Consider the following 22,772-nt stretch of genomic DNA (forward strand, 5'->3'; position numbering starts at 1 on the left):
ATAAGTGGATTATCAGCAAAATGAGGAGAACAGGTGAGTAAACAGGTGAATACTGGTTGTAAAATGAATCTGGAGCCTCTTAAATATATTCATTTTTACCTTCCGTAGCCTGTTCCATCATTTCATGGTTAACATTATGCCCATTATGTTGGGGACAAATAGGTTTTCTGGCAAACAAATGAGATTACAGCTGCTGGTCACATGCATGTTTTCTGTACATGTGGTTATCTGTCACACACATTCATTCCTGCGTCTCCCTCCGTTCACTGTCAATCAATTTTACACGGTTCACTAACCATGGAATGAAATGCGACCTCGCGCGGCATTTTTGCCTCGCCGATTCTCCGCCATGCACTCGTACGTCCCCGCGTCTTCCTGCTGGAAATTAGGGATTTCAAGGACGGCGTTTGAATTCTTCATTTTGACTTTGCTGGGGAAAGGGATGCCGCTCGTTCTCCTCCAGCTTATTTCTGGGACAGGGCTGCGAAAAGACGAACAAAAAGTTCCCATGGTGGCAACTGTCAGTCGCTGTGATCAAAGTCTGATTAAGCACTGAAAGAACAGCGGTTGAAGCCGAAGCCGTGTGAGTTATTGTTCCCTACAAATCAAACTGTGATTGCTCAGACTTCCGAAGCTTTTAAAAGAACTTTGATTTCTGCTCCCTTGTCTTTTTATGCTCTGGCCCCTTGCTCCCTCATGGATTGATAAATCTGAGACTGAGTAATGTTCTGCTTGTGCATTCTTAAATCATCTTTAGAAGAGCTATACATGGATGAGCCTACAGCTTATTTCACCACACACACACAGAACGGGGCTGACTTACTTTCCCAGAGCGAAGCATTCCAGCCTCACCGCCGATTCCTTCGCAGCTGGAACCGAATCAGGGAAATGAACTTCTATTTTGGGTTCATATTCGCCCATTACTCCTGCAAGAGGGAGACAATAGATGACAAGCTTTTCACATCAGTGATTAACAGCACACATTAAACACAAGCTGGATCAAAGAGAGCGTAGTAACACGGTGGGACGGCTGACAGGAAAGTCTTTGTGCGTATGAGCAAAAGTGACCACTGAAGGGCTGCTGGAGAGGAGCAGAAATATCAGAGGTGGCTTATAAAAGATTCAGAGAACACATCAGGGAAAAGACTTGCTTAGTGAAGATCTATCACCTGTGGCAAAGTGACTTCATTTATGACTGTATTTATATTCACATCACTAGAACAGGTCAGGGACTTGTGCGCAGAGATAATAGTATGCCCTTTACTATTATCAATTACAAGCCCGCAGTCTGGCAGCAGAGCTGATTTGGGGTCCAGTGCATGTTTTCAGATTAAAGGTCAATAAAGACTTCGAAAAGCTGTGATAAGTGCTCGCATCTTTACCACAGTGAGGAAAAACATACAGAAAATGGAATTGCATCTCCTTCAACAAGCGATCAATAGCCTCTGTGTTTAGTCAGTAATGACCTGTGACATTCTGAAGGACAGAAACATGAACTGAATGAAACAATACATCGGTAATTCAACCTGAAGCAGCTCATGATAGCTTTGACATTTTTGAGTGTTATGCCGCCAACCGATGGTTTGATTTGAATCATGGCTGAATAGAGAGGACCGATAAGGACTGGAGTACCACATTCTGAAGTAAACGATTACAGCTACTCAAATTACTGTAACTAACTTGTAACTTGTACTTTTAGCATTTTTTCTTAAATGTACTCATGTTTAAGTACACATTACACCATGCATGTAATTTACTTAGTTACTTTTAAAATCAAAATGGAGTACAGAGTATAATCTGAATCAATACCCGAACCTTTATCTGCATTTTTGTAGTAAATAAGACTTTGTGATCACAAACACGCTGATGAAAACACCAACAAAACAACACTAAACTCAGCAGCAGGCCCAGATTTGGAGGGCTGACCATGACCACTGAGCAGAACAGAGTGGGAGTTGTGAGTAATTTAGACTGAAAATTTGGAGAGACAGAAACCCCTTTGACTGAATGCCGGCTATTGATAGTGACTTAAAGGATAAAGGCTTACTGAGTAAGAAAAGTTCTTTTTTCAGTCCAATAATGACGCTCCAGGTCTCCAAACTCATGAAGGCAGGACGTTTTTTCCCGGCATCCCAAAGTGTCATTTATGACAAGTTGGGATTGAGACTCCAATTTTTTGAGAAAGAATTTATTATAAAGTTGCAACTGATAATAATACTTTGTAAACAGTTAATAAATACTGTGTAGTTCATGCATAAACATCATTTGGATGGCCATTATAAAGTTGCAACTGATGTTAATAGCTTTACAATTGCTTATTAAATGGTTAATAAAGCATTGTATTGTCTGTTAATGGTGACAGGTTAAGTAATTTTTAATTGACTATAAACTGACCACTTATAAATGATTGTCATTATAAAGTGTTGGCCGTATGGCTGGTATTCAACCCATGTTTTGATCATGCTGGTTTAATGACCTTTAACCCATCAAATCTGGAGCTGTGATCAGGGTACGTAGAAGTATAGAGGTTGTAGAAAATGGTGCCAACAACACATCACAGCGCTGTGCACAGTGTGTGACAGAGAAGAAACACACCGCAGCACAGCAGCGATCATTAGGTGATTCGCAGATCAAAAGGCCTCCAGGTTGGTTGAAAAGGTTGTTTTTTTAGTCCCTATTATTTTTTTCAAAAGAATTTAAATGAGCAGACATGTGAAACAGGTCCCACCATCCTGTTAAAATAAATTCAGTGAAATGTTGTTCAAACAACGGTAACAGGCTACAATATGTATGGCAGCACAGGTGAGAAATTCAGTGTTTTCATACTGAAATCCCTATTTGATGAGCAGCAACTTTATTTCTGACTTCGTCGTTAACAGTGTTTTAACAAGCTGTCACAGGAGTGGCGATGGCTGCTGTCGGGTGAATCTGCTCTCTGCATGCTATAGTTTCTATATATTTATACTACGCCACAGATGATGTGGTGCGAAAAGGCTCTCACACAGAAAGTGTCTGTATGCTGTCTGTAAAAGACAACTGACACGCTGTTTTCCTACACGAACAATCTTGGTGATTGTCTCGTGTCAATCTCAGTTACGTTTCTAACCGCAGCGTATCATCTTTTTGAGCTTAACACCTTAAAAGCTCTGAATTGGGATCAGCTCGTCCTGTCACCCCGTGAAGCTAACGCTAACGTTAGCTCAAGCAGCTTAAGTGTGGCGCTGTCACCAGTGTGATGAGGTGTCACCCGGCGAATATCATAACACTGTCAGGTGTAACAGCTTTTCATTGTCACTATATCTTGCTAAATATATAGCTGTTAATAATGACTGTGACGACTTTTAAAATGTCATAATCACACCTAAATATTATTAAATAATGTCAAGAGGGTCTGAATTTTTTTTAATCTAAAGGAGAAACTAAATTGGTGTTTACTGTGCAATAATCACTCACTAAAATGTATTGAAATGACGAGCGATGGAAGATAAAAAAGGTAAAGCTCGGCCTAGACTACAGTTTCAATCTATATGATACATAAATATAGTCAAAAAATCCCCTTTGACTGCATTTTAGTGCTCCCTGTAGTTTAATTGCATTTACCATCATTTCTGAGGACCAGTGGTGTCGGAGAGCTGAGCACCTTCTCCCTCGTCACAGTGTTGTTCACCACACAGGTGTAGTTGCCAACATCTGAAGGCTCCACTTTTGCGATGTACAGACTCCCCGTCTCTTGAGAGATGAATCGCCGACTGTCCTGTTGAATGAAGTTCGGGTACTCATTGAAGATCCACGCAAATGTCAGCTCTGGAACAGAAAGGAAAGCGGTTCAACATAGAGAGCAGGTCCGCCTCTTTCAAAGCTCGACTGATTCCACACATGCAGTATCAGATGCATCAACCTCTGAGGGCGGGACGGCTGAACCGAAAGGAACACACCCTACTGTGGCCTAAAAATGTTAGTGGTCTCCTTGGGAGGAGATACCATGGCAAATGTAGTAGCTATCAGTGCAGAAGAAATGGGAGACCTAAGTAAAGGGAGCGAAACAAAATGGATTACAGTGCGTCAGTGCTGCTCCCCTGACACATGGCCTCCATTCCCAGGGTCCCTAAGTGACTTGCTCGGTTCGTGGGAGGCACGAATGGATGGATGGGTTGATTGAAGGGTGGATGGATTGACGTATGGGAGTAGAAATACGCTGTGATGCCCCTTCACAAGCAGCAGGTCTGCCATAAAGAATAACTGTGTCGTGTGGAGAAGCGCACGCTGCGCAGATTTGCAGGGGCGGGGAGACGCTCTGTGTAATCTGCAACTTCGGAGGTGAGGGGCTCCGAGTCAAAAGGTGTACGCGATGACTGTCAATCATATCCCATGCCTCCCCCCGAGGGAGCGAGCCTCCTGGCTTAGCGAGGGATCGAGCGTCCGAGCCGGGTGCAGCGATGCAGACACAAACCTCTTTCTGATTAGGCGAGCATGAGCCACACAGTCGGAGTCAGCCTAACCTCCATCTGAACTATGTGATTGTAATAAGCTGTGATAGAAAAATTTGCCAAACAATTGTAAGTCAGAAGAGGAGCTGTAGTACAACACAAGGGCTTTTACACAACAGACAAAGTGACTTGTGCACTTATGCACCCAGCAAGTAAACAAACGTCTTCGACGGAGCACAAAAGTGATAAAATCGCAATTGCTTGTGACAATATTGTATTTAATTTATCACATCTGAGTGATGTGATAATGGATGCGGTAGCGGAGGAAAAAGCTTTTACAGATTTCAAAGTCGACGGAGCGTCATGACAACCGGAGGGGAAGCCTTGTAGGTGTTGGATAAGTGGAGTGGTAACTTCAGCGGAGTTCAAGGTGGTGTGGCAAGTCAACGCTTTTTCAAAATTCGAGAGAGAAGAAGAGAGAAAGGGTTGGAGGAGAGGAGAGGAAGAAGAGCGAGGGAAAGAGGGGAGAGCAGGAGAGGGAGTAACAGGGCAGGGAAGGAAAAATGGAACAGCAGGCTTACTTTCATTCACTTCTGAAAATGTGAGAAAACACAATAGCGCTACGGTTCCAGCAGCCAACCGCATATAATCCTATGTCAGAGGGAAGCTGTCAAACTGTATTTCACACAAAGTACTCTGACCCATTATCCCATAGACCAGCTGTACAATGCACTGCGCCGCAAACTGTTCTCTTGTGAAGGAAATTGGTTGTCCCGATGTGCAAGCTACTGTGTCAAGAGGCAGGCAAGCTAGGCAGCAGCCATTGTCCATGTCCTCAGTTTTGTGCAGATACTCAGTGAGGTGGGGCCAAGCAGTCTGCGTCTCCATCTCCATACTGTGGCGTCTCATTGAAAGAATACATATTCATCTTCTCGGTCGAAGAATTAAAGCTTTTTTAAAAAAATTTCTTTAGATACATTTAATCTCATCGATTAATCTGCAGAATATTTTCACCATTGTTCATTTAGTCTGTACATCGTCAAAAAATCTCACATTTAAGAAGCTGGAACCAGCAAATGATCGACATTTCTTCTTGAAAAAATACTTAAATGATGAATCCAGTGTTCTTCAGTCCTGCTGGTCCCTGCATGTTTTAGATGTTGCCCAGCTCCAACACCCCTGATTCAAATGACCAGCTCGTCATCAAGCTGCTGAAGCCTGATAACGTCCCATCCGTTTGAATCAGGTGTGGTGAAGCTGGGAAACTTCTGAATCATCCAGGGCAGGGAGTAGTGAACACTGAAATAATTGATGATCAGCATAATTGCTGATAATTTTTTTTCTGATCGACTAATTGATTAGAGGTCTAACATAAAAATAAGGGTACAGGCAGCAGCTGGTTAGCTTAGCATAAATATGTGAAACAGGGGAAACAGTTAGCCTGGCTTTGTTTGAACAGGTGTCGTACAGTGTTCACGCGAATTGAGAGAGAGTTACCACTACAGCACATAATCCTATATGTAAAAACCACAACTTTTTGTTTTCATGCTTTGGTGTGAACTTTTCACCTCGTTTCCACTCCCTTTTGTTTTCTGTCCATGACTACAGACGTACGCCCCTCGTGTTCAACACAAGGAAACACATTTCTTTACAAATGGACAGAAACACCACTGCGATTTTCTGTTTTTGTATGTACATGGAACATTAGCGAGACAAAAAGAAGACCAATAATGCGTGGCGAGACCTAAGCGAGGAAGTTAGCCTGCGAAATATTTTGTTAAAAGACAAATGAACCGCTATGAACCATACCTCTGTGCACTCAGCTAGCCGCCAAACAATGTTGGCACATTTTGTAGCCAACTTTTTGGCCTCCAAGTGGAAAAACCAGAGTGGTCTTCTCATCTAACCCTCAGCAAGAAGCCAAAGACTTAAATTTTCCAAAATGCCAAGCTATTCCTTCAAGACTTACTTCAGAAACTTTAATTAGAAAAAAAAAAGCGGCATGAGGAAAGAAACACCCGGGGGATTTACTTAGTAATATTCAGTATGAAATACATAAGAGGATGATTATTAAGAGCATGTGTACACATAAATGGCTGTAAAAACAGATTAAGTCAGGAGTAAGGGAGTAATCCTTTATCAAAGGTTTCCATGTGAAATGAGCGGAGGTAATTCCAATGACTCATGTTTAAATAAGAGACGACAGGAAGGAAAAGCGGCACACACACACACACACACACACACACACACACACACATACAGCAAACTTACCTCCAGAGTGTAAAGGTGGTCCGCATAACAGAACCACTCCTTGGCCCTCACGGACGTTGACAGCGTTCCTCACAGTTTGAGTTTTGAAGTTATCAAGATCTGATGTGTCAGAAAAGATCGAAATGGGTTTAGACAGCGGCTGAAAAAAAGTCAAATCTTCAGCGGCACAGAGCAGAATATCAGACAGCCAAAAAGTGTGTTTTTACACAGTCTATACACTCCAGGGTTTCTTTGAAAGGGATAGTTTTGAAAATAGGAGACATAAGTTCTCCCTAAACTCCCTCCACTGATTCACTGAGGCATGTTTTTGATGTCACACTTTGAGCAGTGGGACTTTAATGGGGCATCATTGATTGGCCTGGGACACCTCCTGACAGCTTATGATGCTTTCAAAGGCCTGCAGGGTGCTGATGAAACAGATGGACCTGACTTGGTGACTTTTACCCTGCGACGCCACACTTTAACGCCAGGATGAGATTAGGCTTCAATAGGATAAAATGAGCAGAGGGGAAGGAGAAGCTGTGCGCGGACTGAACAAACATGGGGGAGCTCGCATGACAAATGACAGTTTGCTGTGCCAGCAGCAATAAGTAACATCATTATTAAATGTGGTGTAATCTTGCACTTAAAAGCATTAGCTTCCCCATCAATACTCTCAGCACAACCTAGCCCTTGTAAATGAATGAGCAGTTGCTGGCAGACAAAACCTAAACCTGGGATGATAAACCACCCCTGGCTTCATGACTGATGGAGGGAAGCTGCCGCAGTCCGCTCTGTACTCTGTCTGCACCCTCTGGCTAACAGCCTAGAGTGAGCCTTCCAAACACAAACAAAAGAAAGTCAGTGTGACCGATAAGGGAAATTAGGAGAAGGAAGATTATGGAGAGAAGTGGGACAGAGTGTTGGTAAGATTAATGAGCAGCTCTCTGATGACCGCAGTGGAATCAAACAGAGCCAAGTCACGGCAGGACACAGAGGAGGCCACAGGAGGAGATGGCTGACTTGAAATACAGACAGAGGCGATGTCCTTCTGATCTCACCAGGCTGCCTCAGTAAATACGGAGTCAATCTCCTAAAGACATTTATGATTCTGAAGAACGGCGCTGGAGAGAGTTTCACATACTTGATTTTGATTGAAAAAGCGCAGCAAAAACAGCAGCTGATAATAATAACAGCAACGCTTTTGGAAGCAGCGGGAGGTGATTCAGAGAGCCATAGATAATTACTCAGGGGTTGAGGAAAGGATGACTCCTTCACGGAGATCGTGCAAAAAATGGCACAGAGGAGGGTAGAGATGTGGCCGGGCTCGATGCTGGAGGGGATACACGCCTCCCTTCTCTGGCCTCTGAGCGGAAGAATAATGGGCTTCACTGGAGTGAACTGACCACACACTGTAACTCTGAAAGCTGGAGGCCAAACTCACTGTAGCTGCAGTGATTCCTTTGTAAGCAGAATCAGTCTCTGCCATATAAGAATGGCTGGCCCAGAGATTACACAGCGACCATTACAGCTCGAAGATGATTGGTCTGGGCAATGGCGCCGCCGTATTGTGTAGACGTTCCCTGTTATGAATTGTGTCCAGCAGTGTTTTTGAGCAAAGCTACTTTAACCTGCTCAAGAGACAACACAGTACAGCTATTGTATTCTTGGGTTAGGAAATTTAGCGGCTTTTTTACAACTTGGGTCTATTTTTTGTGGTTTGGGCCACTGTTACGATCAGTTACAGCGCTATCGAGGCAATTGCTGAGAATTACAAGCAAGGCGACATAATTACAACAAAATGCAACACAAACAAGAAATGTGAGCGCTCAGACAGTTTCACAGGTTGTAAACAAACCAAAATGTGTAGCCCAGCTGTGCAGACACAATGCTGGCATACCTGTCATCACCTTGAAAAAAATGAGTGTTGCAATTTGATATTTTGAGATGATGTTACTTCCAGCAGTTGTTTACTTGCACATCCAGCAGACACAAAACAACATGATAACATGTCTTGTAATCCACCTGTTGTATGCAAGTTGAATATTCACTCTCTTTTAGCTCTGTTTTTGGTCTCCACCGACTCCTGAGGTAAATATCTGGCTCCTTAGCTCCTAAAAATGCTCCACTGCGTTCACCAGCTAGTCACTCAATGTGTCCGTCTGCTGTCTGGTGCTGATGCAGGAAGTGTAGAGTATTTCACTAAATGCAGCTGGCAGCTGTGGCTGGAAGCGACATTGATGGAAGAGCTGAGTCCGGACCAAACAGGACAGTTAAGGGGAATAAAACCAACATTTAGAAGAAAACTACAGAGTTAGGAAATATGTCATTGCTGTGGGTTTGTCATTGCGAGGGACACCTTAGACACGACGCACAGTTGTTCGTTGTTTTTTGTCATATTGTGATGGGCAAGGTTGGCCCGCAAATATGTAGAAAGTAAATGGGGGAGCTGTGTTTTTTCTAAATAAAAAGCACTTTAACATTTTTATTTCTCCAGCAATTTCAGTGAGTCTTTTTTATGTTCAAGGGTTTAGACATAGCTATGTGGAGTACAAAGAGTTTCCCTCCAGTTACTCAGAATCCACTCTCTTGAGCGTCTGGCAGTGAATGCACTGAACTATTGAGATGTTAGGCAACTGGAGACAAAACTCTCTTTAACCTCCACAAATCATTTACCCTTGAATATAAAAAAAAAACTACTCGTTGATATCCGTTGAGAAATGCAAACATTGTAGTGGGTTTTATTCGTAAAATGGCAATGGTTTTGGAATTGTTCAATGTAAAGTCTGGGCTGAGCGGGTCTGACAGGAGCAACGTTCCCAGATCTCAGCAATTGACTCGAAGAGTACAATGTTATCTTAACCAATGATGACGGCCAAAGCTATGAAAATAACACCCAGATTACATGAAACCAGAATTTCTCTCAGGCAGCATGAAAAGATTAACTTATCAGTACAACAAGTGCGTATGTTGATGCTGTAGATGACATTTTTCTGTAATTCTACGCATTATTCCCGATGTTTCCCCAGCAATTGTGCGCTGTGGGAGGATATGGCAGCTTATAGTGGTTGCAGCTGAATTCTGAAGGCAGGCAAAGCAGCAAAGATGGCATGACATTTCTATCTTAGGGCAGTGGCCTCATTACACGGAAAAACAGAGTATCAGCCATGCTGATCTCCGAGACCTCCCTCACTGTGCATTAGGCAAGACAATAAATGTCAAGCAGCTCTGCTCTTCACCCGGTCCCCACAAGTGAGATTCATTACTGGGCTATAGGGATAATAGCAGCCCATCTCCTGAGAGGAAGTGAAAAGCTCTCTATCCTTGGGACATGATCAATAGCCAGCAAGCTTGATCAAGAGAGGAGAGGTGCCTCTACAGCGCCTGTCTGGAAGGTAGGCCCCCACTCTACAGCATCACTTTCCAACCCGCCTTCCGACTTTTAAACAGGAAGTCGGGAGTAGCAGACGGCCTGTCACTATCTGATCCGCTCACAGTCTGCTGTGTATATTATTCAAAACGACGTGGCTGCCGATTACAAAGATGCAAATACTTCTTAAGCATTATTTGTGTTCTTCTCCTTTAAAGTGTGAATCACAGGAGCTGGCGTATCACTTGGCAAAATATGAGTCAATTCGGACTGAGCAAAGATGCTGTCAGAGTTGGAGCCACTAATGAGAATCAATGGAGTTCAGAGGCAGTCAGAAGCTGCCTCACCCACTGTGTTTGTTGCGTCTGACATTTCATTCGATTACCATTTCCCCTCTCGGAAATCTATTCGCAGGCAATCTCAATGAGAAATTGGAATAGTAAATGAAAAAAAAAAAAGGCCTGGGCCACAAGCATGTAACAAACATGTCAGACTGATATACGGCAGATACAGAGACGTGCCAGGATGTCATAACTGTGTCAGAGCCATGCCAGAATTGTGTTAGCAGTTGTGGGATCACTTACATGCAAATTGCAGGCTGGCTCTGCGGCTGAGGATGGACCCCCACGTGTTGAAGGCCGTGCACTGGTATACCCCGGTGTCTTGGTCCTTGTCCAGGTTGCTAATGATCAGGCTGCCCCCAGACATGTGACGCCGGTAGTCATTCCCCAGATCAATGAGTGTTCCGTTTAGTGACCATCTGGAAAAACGCAAACACAATCAGTAGCTGAGCCCCCTGGAGATGCACGCTCACAGTGTTTATCAAAGAGATCGATTTGATCGGTCCACCCACATCATGCTGAGAGGATAAAAGGTGAGTAATGAGAGCAGGGCTCTGTATTATTAACACAGAGATCTGAATGCTGAGAATAAGCCTCACGGCTAGTCACGAAAAAGCGAAAATAAATGTGTTGACATTAAGCACAGATAAAGCTTCCAGTTTTTTTTAACAGTTTGACTTCATTTAAGTATTTTGTTTTGCTTTTAATTTAGGCAAAATTCCAAACAGAGAAAATCTGTTGTGGTGAGTATTGATTTTCTCCTGCTTGGTGAAGTGGATTTTATTTCATCTCATTTTTAATTACTTTCAGTGAGGAGGTTTGGTTTTCTGGTGCAGTTTGAGTCTGCTAGCAGAATATCTGACAAATGTTAACAGATTGTATTGACATTTGGTGGAAATCTCGGCCGTGCATGAGAGACAAGTGTTTCTGTCCATGTAGCAATACATGAGATTGTGTTTCATAGCACGGCGATGGAGCGATTTACTATTTTCAGCCACATTATTAGCATAAAATTCTTTCATAGTTCCCAGAGGATGATTCCTGCTGACTTCTTTGACCCCGTGAATTTTCTATTCCGCCAACACTAGGGCAACATTTGTGATAAAGAGTGGAAAATCTCAATAACTGTTTTATTGCCATGAAATTTGGTAAATATTAATGGTACCAAGATGATAAATCCTAATGACTTTGGTTATCCTCTGACCTTTTATGTAGCACCAATAGAGGCTGAAGGTTTTCACTTATCAAGTCAAAGATGGATTAACATAAAAATTTGTATGAATCCTTACAACTTTGGTAAATGAAATGTCAAGACAACTTTTATTAAATGGATTGGCATACAATTTGGTCCACATATTCATAAGGGTGAATAATCCTGGTGCTCCCCTGACTTTCCAGATCACACTTTTACTTTGTCAATACTTGAGTTCAGCATATACCTGCAAAACTAATGACATGCCTATCAGCATCAACCTTATTTTCAGTTTAGTGCTAATTTGCAAAAAACACAGCAGGAGAAGAAGTAATAATGTCTTTTAATCAGGTACAAGTAGCAATATCACAATTCAAAAACACTTTGGTTATTATTATAGATGCAGTAACATGTAAGCAGCATTTCAATGTTTTAGCAGTAGTGGAGATCATTTTACATTTTACTACTGTTGGGTGGTTTTATTTACTGTTGTAAACAATGTTAATGTAATAATGCATTGTGATTTATATGAAATGTAATAGAATAGCAACCCAATCGCCAAAATACATGTCGGCTGAGTGGACAATACATGTTGACTGAGTGTAATTTGTAATTATTCTCTTGTCACAGTGCCATGCTTATGCTCTGGTAAGGTTTGGGCACAACACCCACTTGGTTAGGGTTAAGAAAAACATCATGTTTGGCTTTTTTGGTCAGCAGAAACACAGCTGAAAATTGTCCCGAGGTGTATAAATACCCAATGGTGTCACATTTACAAATCTTGAAACAACCCGCAGAAACTGGCTTGGTAGCTTTCTCGCCTGCAACTAACTGCTAACATTTTATTGTGGTGACTAGGCTTGGAGAAGAAGTATAAAATAGCATGTTATTGTGAAATTATTGTGAAACAGTGAAATTCAGTACAAATAACTCAGAATTGTACTTAAGTGCAAAACATAAATGTACTCAGTTGCTGTCCACCTCAGCTAACAAACTAAACTAACCTGGAAAACATGATTAACATTAGACTGGCTAAACATTAGCATGTGAGCGTAGTCATTATGGAAATGTTAGCATCATGGATATATTTAGTAGAAATTAGATACAATGTCTGAGCAGGGCCCATTCATTCCTATGAAATTAATTCAGTGGTGCATGAAGTGATAAATGTGCGACTCCCAGGTATGTAATCTGCCAGATCTTTCACATACTATGTGCCTACGCACCAAAAACTTCCGCTAGCTGGGAGGCTAACTTCTGGTTTATCTCTCTGCTAGCTTAAAATCACTTAATTGTGCAACTCTTCTTGACTTTCCAAATGTTGTATCAAATTCTAATATCATTTTACAGCCACTTCTTTCACAATGGAAGCTTATGGGCTATAGCCTGTTTGGGCCCTCTGTGAAACAAGTAACGTTGTCATGACACAGTTTGGCCACTATGGCAAATTGACTTTGAAGTTGCTGCTACTCCCGGGGGCTCGGTTAGCCTGCTGATTTTAAGTCAAAAGCACCACTGTGCCAACAGACTCACAGAGGCACCGCTGAGTCTGTAGACTCTACTGCACTTACTTGAATAAAAAATGAAAAAAAAAAAAATGCCGAAAGCATCCTATGATGACTGTGCACATTGAGATGCAGATTAAAAATAAAAAAAACATTTTGTGTTCCGAAAATGACATGTCTAAAGGACTGTGCAGCCTTGGCAATGGTATGCGCTCTCTGAGTGTTTTCTAATGAGTTTATGCCTGTGCTTTTGTGTTTCTGACTTATTGCTTTCTGACACCTTCGTATTGCGTTGTCTACGGACCATTTCCTTCAAGGAAAGGTCACAAGATACTCTTGTCATGCTAGCTCAGTTCAGGAAGTATGAGCTATTAATCAAAGCTACAAAAGAGACAAAACACTGAATTATGTTCACGCCAAACAAAGAAAACACTTTATACCGTGCGTTATTCACTGAAATCATCAAGTCTGTCGGTGTGACAGTGCCACATCCGAAGGAGATGCAAGGTGCAGGAGGCACCTATACAAATATGGAGGGTACCGAGACTTTATCTCAGATCATTAACACAGGTGAGAAATGACTCTTGCCGTTCCTTCTAGAATTTCAGAAACAAAGGATTATTGGAATGCTGTGTGTTAGTCGGCCTTAGTGACAGGACTGTGAAATGACATTTCCAATGATAAGGAGAGGAAAAAAAAATCAATATCATTTATTTCCTCCCAGGCAAACTAACAGGCGGTTAGAATGATGCTTCATGCAGTCTTAAAGTCAGTCATGGCTCTCCCCAGTCTCCTGCCTGACAGACTACAAAAGACAAAGCTGTCTTTCATCTTGTTGCCTGCATTATTCATCTAACAGTCTGTGCCAGTCACTTAATCTCACTGATTTTGTCACTATTCCAACAATATTACTTTTAAATGCTCTATCCTTGTCATGACAAAGCTTATGTTTCTAAGAATATATGTGAAAACAGACCCCGTTACATAATATGAGCATTTTGAGTACATCACACACTTTGCCGCTGTGTTTAAAGTCCTTGTATTTCTTCTGAATTCTCCACTGTCCTTTTCCTCCTTTGTTTGTGCCAAAGGGAGGATTATTGTATGTGGAAGAGGGGAGGAGGTTAAATGGAAAAGGATGAGAAGATAGTTAGACTTGCAGCCACCCAGCATGATTGAGCTTAATGGGAGAGGAAGGTGGGCAGCCTGGACAGATCACACACCCCTGAAGCAGACAGCTGGCTGGGTGTGAAGGCGTCTCTGTGCTGCAGACACAATCAGCAAGCCACCTACCTACTCTTGCTACAGATACACCTGAGACAGGCTATGATATTAGAAGACATGGGGAAGGTGTCATCAGAGAGCTCTTGCTCGCCTTTTTAATGTGAACCCAGGAAAGGTGGGTTTGAAGTAAAGATGAGGAAAGATCAACAAGAGCGGCTGTCTTTATGGCCTCATACCTAACATAAATGCAATGTAAACTATTTAAAGCACTTGTAATTTCTCACATAGTGAGAGTACGTGAAAAAGTGTGAATCTTCACACTCAGAAAATGTGAAGAAACATCAGCAGGACACAAGCTGAGGTGCCTTTATACACAGTGGAATTAAAAAACACAGGCGAGGAATGCAGCCTTCTCTTAATGGACCAGTCATTCACTGCTGCTTTAAGACTGTTTAATTTCCGTGCAGATTTGGCTCCTTCTTTTCCCCCCGTTGATAAAACACAGCGCCATGATTTAGTGTGATAGAATGGGATGAATATCAGCCCCAGTCTTATCTACTGCAACCCTACTTTGTACCTGACCTCCAACATCCAGCACCTGATCATCAATGTAGGCACACAACTTCACTGATCCTTCATTTCAATTCTATGGCGAGAACTATATTAACACAATATACTAATACTACTGGGGTCATTCCTTTCTTCTGGGAGTAAATTTGCTTTTTTTTGCCATGTCTGCACAGTGCATGATGGTAAATAAATCGTGCCCCTTTCTAATAAGTTGTGATTAATTAAGTCTCTTTTAAAACTTTATTATGGGGTTAATATGGAAATAATTAATGTTTTATGGATCAGCTAAAACTTAGAAAGCTGGTCTCGTAAAAACTTGCGCTTATTAATGGCTTACGACTGATCTAAGGACGCTAGTCAATGACTTATTAACTATTAATGAAGCCATTAGTCGGAATGTATAAACAATTCATAAGATGCACCTTATCAGAATGTGGTGCTGATAAATCTCAGCTAGTGACTATTGATTGCACACCACTTTTTAGGGAATCCACTATATGGGTAGATAATTCTCACTAAACATTCAAACAACACTACAAAAACGTTCATCTCGAGGACTGTTTAATGAAAGAGTCGGCCCAGTCGCCAGGATAAAATGTTGGCAGCAAACCACTGATACGTTCACATTCACAGGTGTCATAGGATACCAACCATAGTCACATTTCTGCAAAACATCTCATATCACGTTCACATTTATGACCTTACTTTCACATAAGGAGATGGAGGTGGATGGTTGTGGAGTTAGAGGCGAGAAGGCACCACTGGATATCTTGCAACAGACCTGAGGACAATCTCCAACCGCGTCTGTGGTGATTAAAGCAGGTATTTTGAGCCCAAACATGATATTTTCCAAAACCTAACCCCCTTACCAAGTGGTTTTTGTGCCTAAACCTAACCAGAGCATAAGCATGGTGTTGACACAAGATAAATCAACACATCCTTATATCAAAACAACTGAGTTGGTGCATTACCACACTCCCAAAACAGAAACTGATGCTTTGGGTTTCCCAACTCACAAAATAACGGTGCTTCAGATGGTGGCCGAGCCGACCTACAATCACAAAGATCTTTCTTACAAATTAGACCTATAAATCACGTTATGTTAGTAACTTAGGTTACGTTACATACGTGACCTAACTTCCCTCCATTAGTAAGTTAAAATAACTCACTTTTGACTTCAGGTTTCACACTAAACAGCGGTCTCCTAAATGGAAGTCCTGTGCTTGTTTAACCTGACTATCCATCCCCAACCTCCTCCCAATACAGACTTTCCACTCTTTCTACTATCTCTCCTGACCTCCTCCTTTTCAGCTGTAATAATAACTATGGCCAATAGAGGTCGCTGCCAAGAAACATCAATATGGCTCTTAATATCCTGCTTTTCCTAGTTGACCTTGAAATTGAACCTAAATAAACATAAAGAATGCATAAAGAAATGTAACGTTTCAACATATCTGTGGTTTGCAAAAATGTACATTGCCAGTACTCTGCCGATTGGGTTGAAAGAGTTCTTCTCTCACCAACTGAGCGATATACTGTACTATATACATGACAGGATTAAAGACATAATACATCTGACATTTCTCTCATTTTGCTCATTTTCACCTCTCCACGCCTCAGAAAGTGGTTTAAAAGAAACACTCTGTGAACAGACCATCTCTCTTTGATAGAACTGCTCACAACTCGTGCCCATATTAAGGCCATAACCTGTGATGGGGGAGATGTGACATGTACACATCGCTTTGTTTTAGGGGCCACAAGCCGAAGAGGCCAGCAAACAACCACAAAACAATACCCTATTACTCCTTTGGATAACTATACAACTCTAACCATAACCGAGAGGCAGCCTTCTATTTGTGGCCAGCGTATTGCTAACGAGCACAAAACATCAGAGCAATGTTTTTTTCTCATTCTAAAGAAAATAGCTCCCTTTCTCCTTCGTTATAATACCATTTCAAATACAAAGGAGGAGTGAAAACAGAAAGGTGACACAGGCAGAGCAGAGGTCTTAATGATAGAGCAGCCCAAAGTGAATCATATTGAATCCACCACCCCATCAGGCCGAGAGGAGCTTACGCTAAGTCCAACGGAGTCCGGGGGAACAGTCCTATTTGCTGCGGTGTGCTGCAGGCGCGGGCTGATCTGAGCATGCTCTGAATGAACTCCCCCTGACCTTGAGGTTCACATCAATTTTGCATGAGGTCTCCTCATCAAATAGACCGGGGATTGTACTGCAGCACTGGCTCACCTGGCTTTCCTTGAGGCCAGACACCCACAGAGACGGCAGTGACCACACAGACCACATACTGTTCGCTCTTACACACACACCAAGCACGCACGCACGCACACACGCAGAGCTTAGAGCTGATAATGGAAATTCAACTGCTGACCAGGGTACTCTCTACAATTATGTTTAGTAGGTTATTGCTGCTGCTCTTTAATAAATTGATGTTCGTTTGGCCTTCAAGCCAAATGTAACACGATAAATATTCCTAAAACCACCTTGTATAAGTGTGAGTGTGTGTTAGCGCGTGTGTGGGTGTGTTTCCTGTGTATGTATCAGCTTTAAAAAATCCTATGGATTAAGTGAAATGTCAACATATATATAGTGTATGTGCATAAAACCTTTATCTGCAGGCATAAAACCATTCACAGTTACAATCTGTAGCATGACTATATGCTGTTTTATTCAAATTAAATTAAAATATGTAAATAAATGATGGCTGTGCATGAAGCAGGTGTCCATATACGGTATCGACTACTTTGAAATTCAGTAATAAAGCCTTCACTTAAGACCACAGGCCTGCATTCCTCCAGTTTATCCCACTGGTTTTGTAAGATCTCAAAAGCCCAAGGATCACAGAGTTTTCTAACCACTGAAAGGGACAAGTGACCCTCCAAAAGATAAAAATCAATTAAATATTTTCTCTATTCAGCCCTGTTATCTGACTCAAAGCTGCGGCTGAATTCATAACAAAAAAAGGAAAAAACCTCAATTTAATCACACGCTCTCCGTTCTATTTATGTCCCTGTTACCCTGTGCCGACCCGTAAACAAAGGTAGAGTCATACATCTGCCTGAAGTCACATTACATGATAGCAGACACCAGCCAGAGTACTTTTTTATTCCCCCTTTCCAATCACTGCGGTGCCCTTGATCCTGTGTTACAGCAGATTCATAGTAAACACAGTGACAGGTGTATTCATAAAGCACAGCTCTGAGCCCCGGAGTGTGCTCTGGCGCTACGCTGGACTATTTGTCAACCGAAGAACTGTCAGGGCTCCCAGTCGTACTCTCACCGTGTCACTGAGTGGGTGAGGCGGAGCAGAGTGAGGTGTTGGGAAACAAAATCAGACAGAATGAAGCTAACTAGCAGAGCTCATGAGCATAAACACAAATGACAGCCTGATGTTCTCATTTTATCATACCTGCAATCTGTGCTCGACTGTTTAAATCAGCCAGACCGAATTTTCGAACTTGTCAAACAGCCTGATTAATGACTTCGCTACCTCCATATCAGTTAGATATCTACAATCTGTTATTTTCAGTATATTGCAGGAGCAATTATGCAAGTTTAACTTCACATTGCATTCCCTCATCGCTTGTTTTCACTTGCATGTAGTGGTTTCCTACATTTTCCAAGATACAGATCCGCAACACATCCTGATCCTCTGGGTCTATGATGGATTTTTCCATGTGTGATTACTGGGTAGTATCGACGCACACTGATGAGTCTGAAAAGCACTTGCTCTTTGATAGTCCTTAACTGATGATGCTACTAGTAATGATTTACACAAATTTGAGGATAAGGCTGGTGATATTTTTTTTACTGTCAATTAATCCCATTAAAAGGGGCATTAAGAGGCAGAAACGTAATATAATATATATGATAAGTTTTCATCAGCGTATAATTACCTGAAACTAAAAAACGGACCTTTGAATAAGCCTCTTCCACCATGTTGTGACTCCATGTTTCTATATTAGCCTAAAATGGACAAACCAAAAAGTGGGTCTGGAGAGGGCCTTTTGCATTTTTTGCGTTTTTAGTGGCCACTGAAGGGGAAGGTGAAGTGAGGGGTATTCAGTTGGTTGCAATCTGCCCCCTCACTGCTAGATGCCACTAAATCGTACTCACTGAACCTTTAAAAGTCCAACACAGAGAATGAATTGATCCTACTAAAAGTTTGTTTGGTCTAGTCAAATCCTGACATGGCGAAATTCCTCTGTGCTTGAGCTAAACTACGTACCATTACCTTCAGTACTTTGAACATGAGCACTGTAGTCTTTTTTAACTCAATCCCATAAACACAGTCCTGCTGTTGTAAATGCTCACTAGAACAACACGTGTGCCAATCCACTGGTTAAAATAGTCCCCAACAAATTCACAGTTTGCCCATTTTAGGGAAGGGACATAGGCATCCCTTGACTAGATATTTTTCTTTTGTATAAGCATGCAGATATATGCACTTTGGTTCGAGTTTTGTTTTTTAGCAGCAGGTACTAGTGTAATTATTATGATAGGTTAATGCTCTTTTTTCTTGGGACTGCAATAGACAATTTTTTGTTTTAACAAATCGTTATGAGGTAAAGGTCGTTGTCTTGGCTATAGAGTGACACCATCTGCATTTAGATTGGTTTTCTATAAACCTCGCTCTCACTGTGCAATTCTGTCTGCCACTGGGCACAAAATCTCTCAGGGAAATGAGGGCTGACTGGCGATCCAGTCAGGCTGGCAGCCTGGCACCATTTATATCCACTTTCACATCTCCATTACAGACTAAACGAATGAATAAACTCATGTTTTGTCCTGTGTTGTTGGTAGTTGCTTGCTACTCTGAGGGAAACGGAAATGATGCAGTTGTCTTGTGACAGCAGTGCCAACATTAATACAACCTGGAAACGCTGGGGGGAAGTCAGGTGTCCGTTTCCAGTTTAATTATTCAATAATGCTTTTTATTCTTTATAGATTAAAAAATAGACAGTCTGTTAATGTATGGCAACATATTGTCTAAATGACATATAAAAGTCCATGAAGGCTGGCCAGTTGTATGTCTATGACACAAATAAACTACTAAAACCATTCTGTAGGCATTACTACTTACTATACTATAGTTCATTACAGCTGTGCTGGAAATCTATTACGTTTGGTATTTGCCCACTGGATTCAGGTAATATCCGATCATAATTTCATCTTATCTACATTTTACATACACTTTATCATTGCAGGAATGCTGAAACACCCAACTGCAAGAAGACTGACACTTCCAGTGCTACAGTGGCGCCCTGACATCATCATCTCTGACAAATTCAATATTGTGTGACCCAATTTTTTTCTATGGATATTAAACCAAATGGATGAATTTTTCTTAATAGCTGCAGTAACTGAGGAAATTAAGTGAGGAGCTCTGAATTTAATACCCTCTCGCTTGGCATATCTAATTATACAAATACTGTTCATTTGCAGGGTCTGGGCCTATGCATAGTTTGCAGAATCTGGTGAAAGTCACAGCATGACCACATCCTAAAGGCATTATTTCAGTCTGCTCAGGACACTTTGAGGTTCTAATTTCAGTGTTAGTGAAGTAAATTGGCAAGAATTTATGCTTTCTATTTTATCATCAGGACAAAACAGTCTTCTCCTTGCCCGAAGGGAAACAAGTCAAGGACGATCAGTGTCAGAAAAACTGATGCAACCCAAATAAACCTCAAAAACCCAGACTCCTTCCTCAAAGTAATATTAAGGGAAGACATTGTGTGTCTTTAAAAGCATTATCAAGCACGTCAATCCAAAGTGGTGAGCGTTCACTCACTCAAACTTCAATTCTTCCTCTTAAACCTGGTTTCAGATTTTTCATTCATAATTGAGGGCACTGACTCCAAACAGTGGAACTACTGACCTAGATGAATATAGCCAGAGTCAGATGTGTGTGTTGTGTTGTGTTGTGTTACAAACAGAGGCTGAGTGCTTCGAAATGGTGGAAAATCAGTGAACTCAGAGAACACTAGAAGTAGACAAAATAAGAGATGAGACAAGACTCGCTAGGGAGGCAGGGTGAAGTTTATAGCAAAGGGTTTATATAACATCAGAGCAATGGAAAGGGTCATTAAATATATTGCTACCACCAGATCTTGTGAAAGTTGGAGGCAAGCAAAATGTCTAAAGTATCTAACTAAAAATCTCTACAAGTCGAGTTAATTTTCGGATAAAAATAAAGCAAAACTTCCCAAAAAACGTATAGATAGATAAAATAGATGAAACCTCAGGAAGAACTCAAGACAGAAGTGGGATCATTGGTTCACTAGCTAATAATTCACGTTTGGTGCTGTGCATTTATCAGGGTTTTTTTGCTTAAAACAGGTGCCTTCTGCTGCTGGACCCAGGGTGGATACTAAAACAGTGAAGATTTCAGGATGTAAAATCAAAACAGTGAGGTGGAGGACACTAAAACACTCCATAAAGCTAAAGGGAAATGAAGAGTTGGTTGTAAATCTCTGTGGGTTTTCTAATGATGAGCCAGCCCTTTTCACTTTACGCAGTCATTTGTTCCATTGCTCACATAAAATATTGATTGGCACTGCTCTGATATGTAGCTAACATGTTACACTATAATAGTGATGATATGTGCATAACAGCCCTCGTACTATTATATGCTTGCTCAGCTGGAGTAAAAGTTGCAGATCATACTGACAACTACACATTTTCTCACTATTGCTTCAACACCAGGGACCCAAAGGAGAAAACCTCTTCAACACCACCAGTGAACATCAGATTGTTTTAAGTTGCGGGTGAAATAATGCCAGCGACAGTTCCCGCTTCATACTGGGAAAGCTCAGGTTGCACAACAAGTATAATGATACCCCCCGCTGCTGTGCCTGGACCATGTTTTCAGCGCAGACACATTATAGGAAATGTAAGCATTTAACGGAATGTCACTCACAAGGTTATTGCCTCTCTGCCCTGCTTGCTGTGCATCTACATGGTGCTGACCAAGCTCCGAAACACAATCTACCACAAAAAACATCGCCAGCTGCCATTTTCAGGCAGTCTCTGTGCACCGCCGGGGAATAGCCGGGGAGATATCAAAGGATCTGTGGTGCAAATGAGTCGCTGGAATCTCCTTTTCTCCGCTAATGATTTCTTTAGCCGTGCTCCATACTTTAAATCATCATCTTTAGATGCACAGTGGCTTAAATCGTATCATTAATAAAGTTAACTTCACTCGTATCTGAGGTGTTGGCACTATCAACCTGAATCTAGCTAACTCAACATCATAGCTCAGGCTGAAAATAGATAAGCTTTGTTCAATTAAAAAATTGATGCTCAATTAGGCAGCCGCTCTTTGAAGCCCGTCTTTTAGTCGGATGGTGCGCAATCTCTCTCAAGCATTTATGTCCAGAAAAACGCTGTTCTTTAACAAATCAATAGCAATCAACGCTATCGGTGCCCTCTTTGATTTCCGTGGAAGCAGCAACGGAGATTCGCAAGCAATTAAGCAGCGATGGATTTTCATCATGTGATGTGGATGTGGAGTCGAAGCGGGTAGACAGTTGAGCCGAGGAGGCTTGCGGGGAATGGAACTTTGATGTGGTAATTTACCTGTACTGCGGAGGAAGGCTGCCTTCTGCCTCGCACGTGATGGTAGCCCGCTGGTCTGGGGAGTTGATCGGTAAAATGAGGTCACTTGGCTCCGTCCTCCATCTTGGCCCTTGAAATATGACATCGTCTGTACAGGCTGGGGAAAGGGGAGAAAGTCTATAGTAGTACAAGGCAGGGAAATTGTCTCTTTGACCTTAGGAGAAAACACTGGAAGAAGACAGTGAAAACACAGGCAGGGTGAGGAAAAATAGTTCATCTTGCTGAAATACTGCACCTTTTTGACGCTCAGTATATAC

At 41.8% G+C, this 22,772-nt stretch overlaps 1 protein-coding gene across 1 annotated transcript in view; it reads right to left on the bottom strand.

Moving 5' to 3' along the window:
* The window catches only part of cntn3b (contactin 3b), a 59,489-nt gene that overhangs the window by 25,707 nt on the left and 11,010 nt on the right, over positions 1 to 22,772 (bottom strand). Inside the window, 6 exon segments of the mRNA XM_084348428.1 lie at positions 297 to 481; positions 824 to 926; positions 3,601 to 3,804; positions 6,699 to 6,797; positions 10,632 to 10,807; positions 22,477 to 22,612. Of these exon segments, the coding sequence (XP_084204554.1) occupies positions 297 to 481; positions 824 to 926; positions 3,601 to 3,804; positions 6,699 to 6,797; positions 10,632 to 10,807; positions 22,477 to 22,612 (903 nt within the window).

The sequence above is a fragment of the Pagrus pagrus genome, assembly GCF_965226575.1.
Source record: "Pagrus pagrus genome assembly, chromosome: 3".
Classification (NCBI taxonomy): Eukaryota; Metazoa; Chordata; class Actinopteri; order Spariformes; family Sparidae; genus Pagrus; species Pagrus pagrus.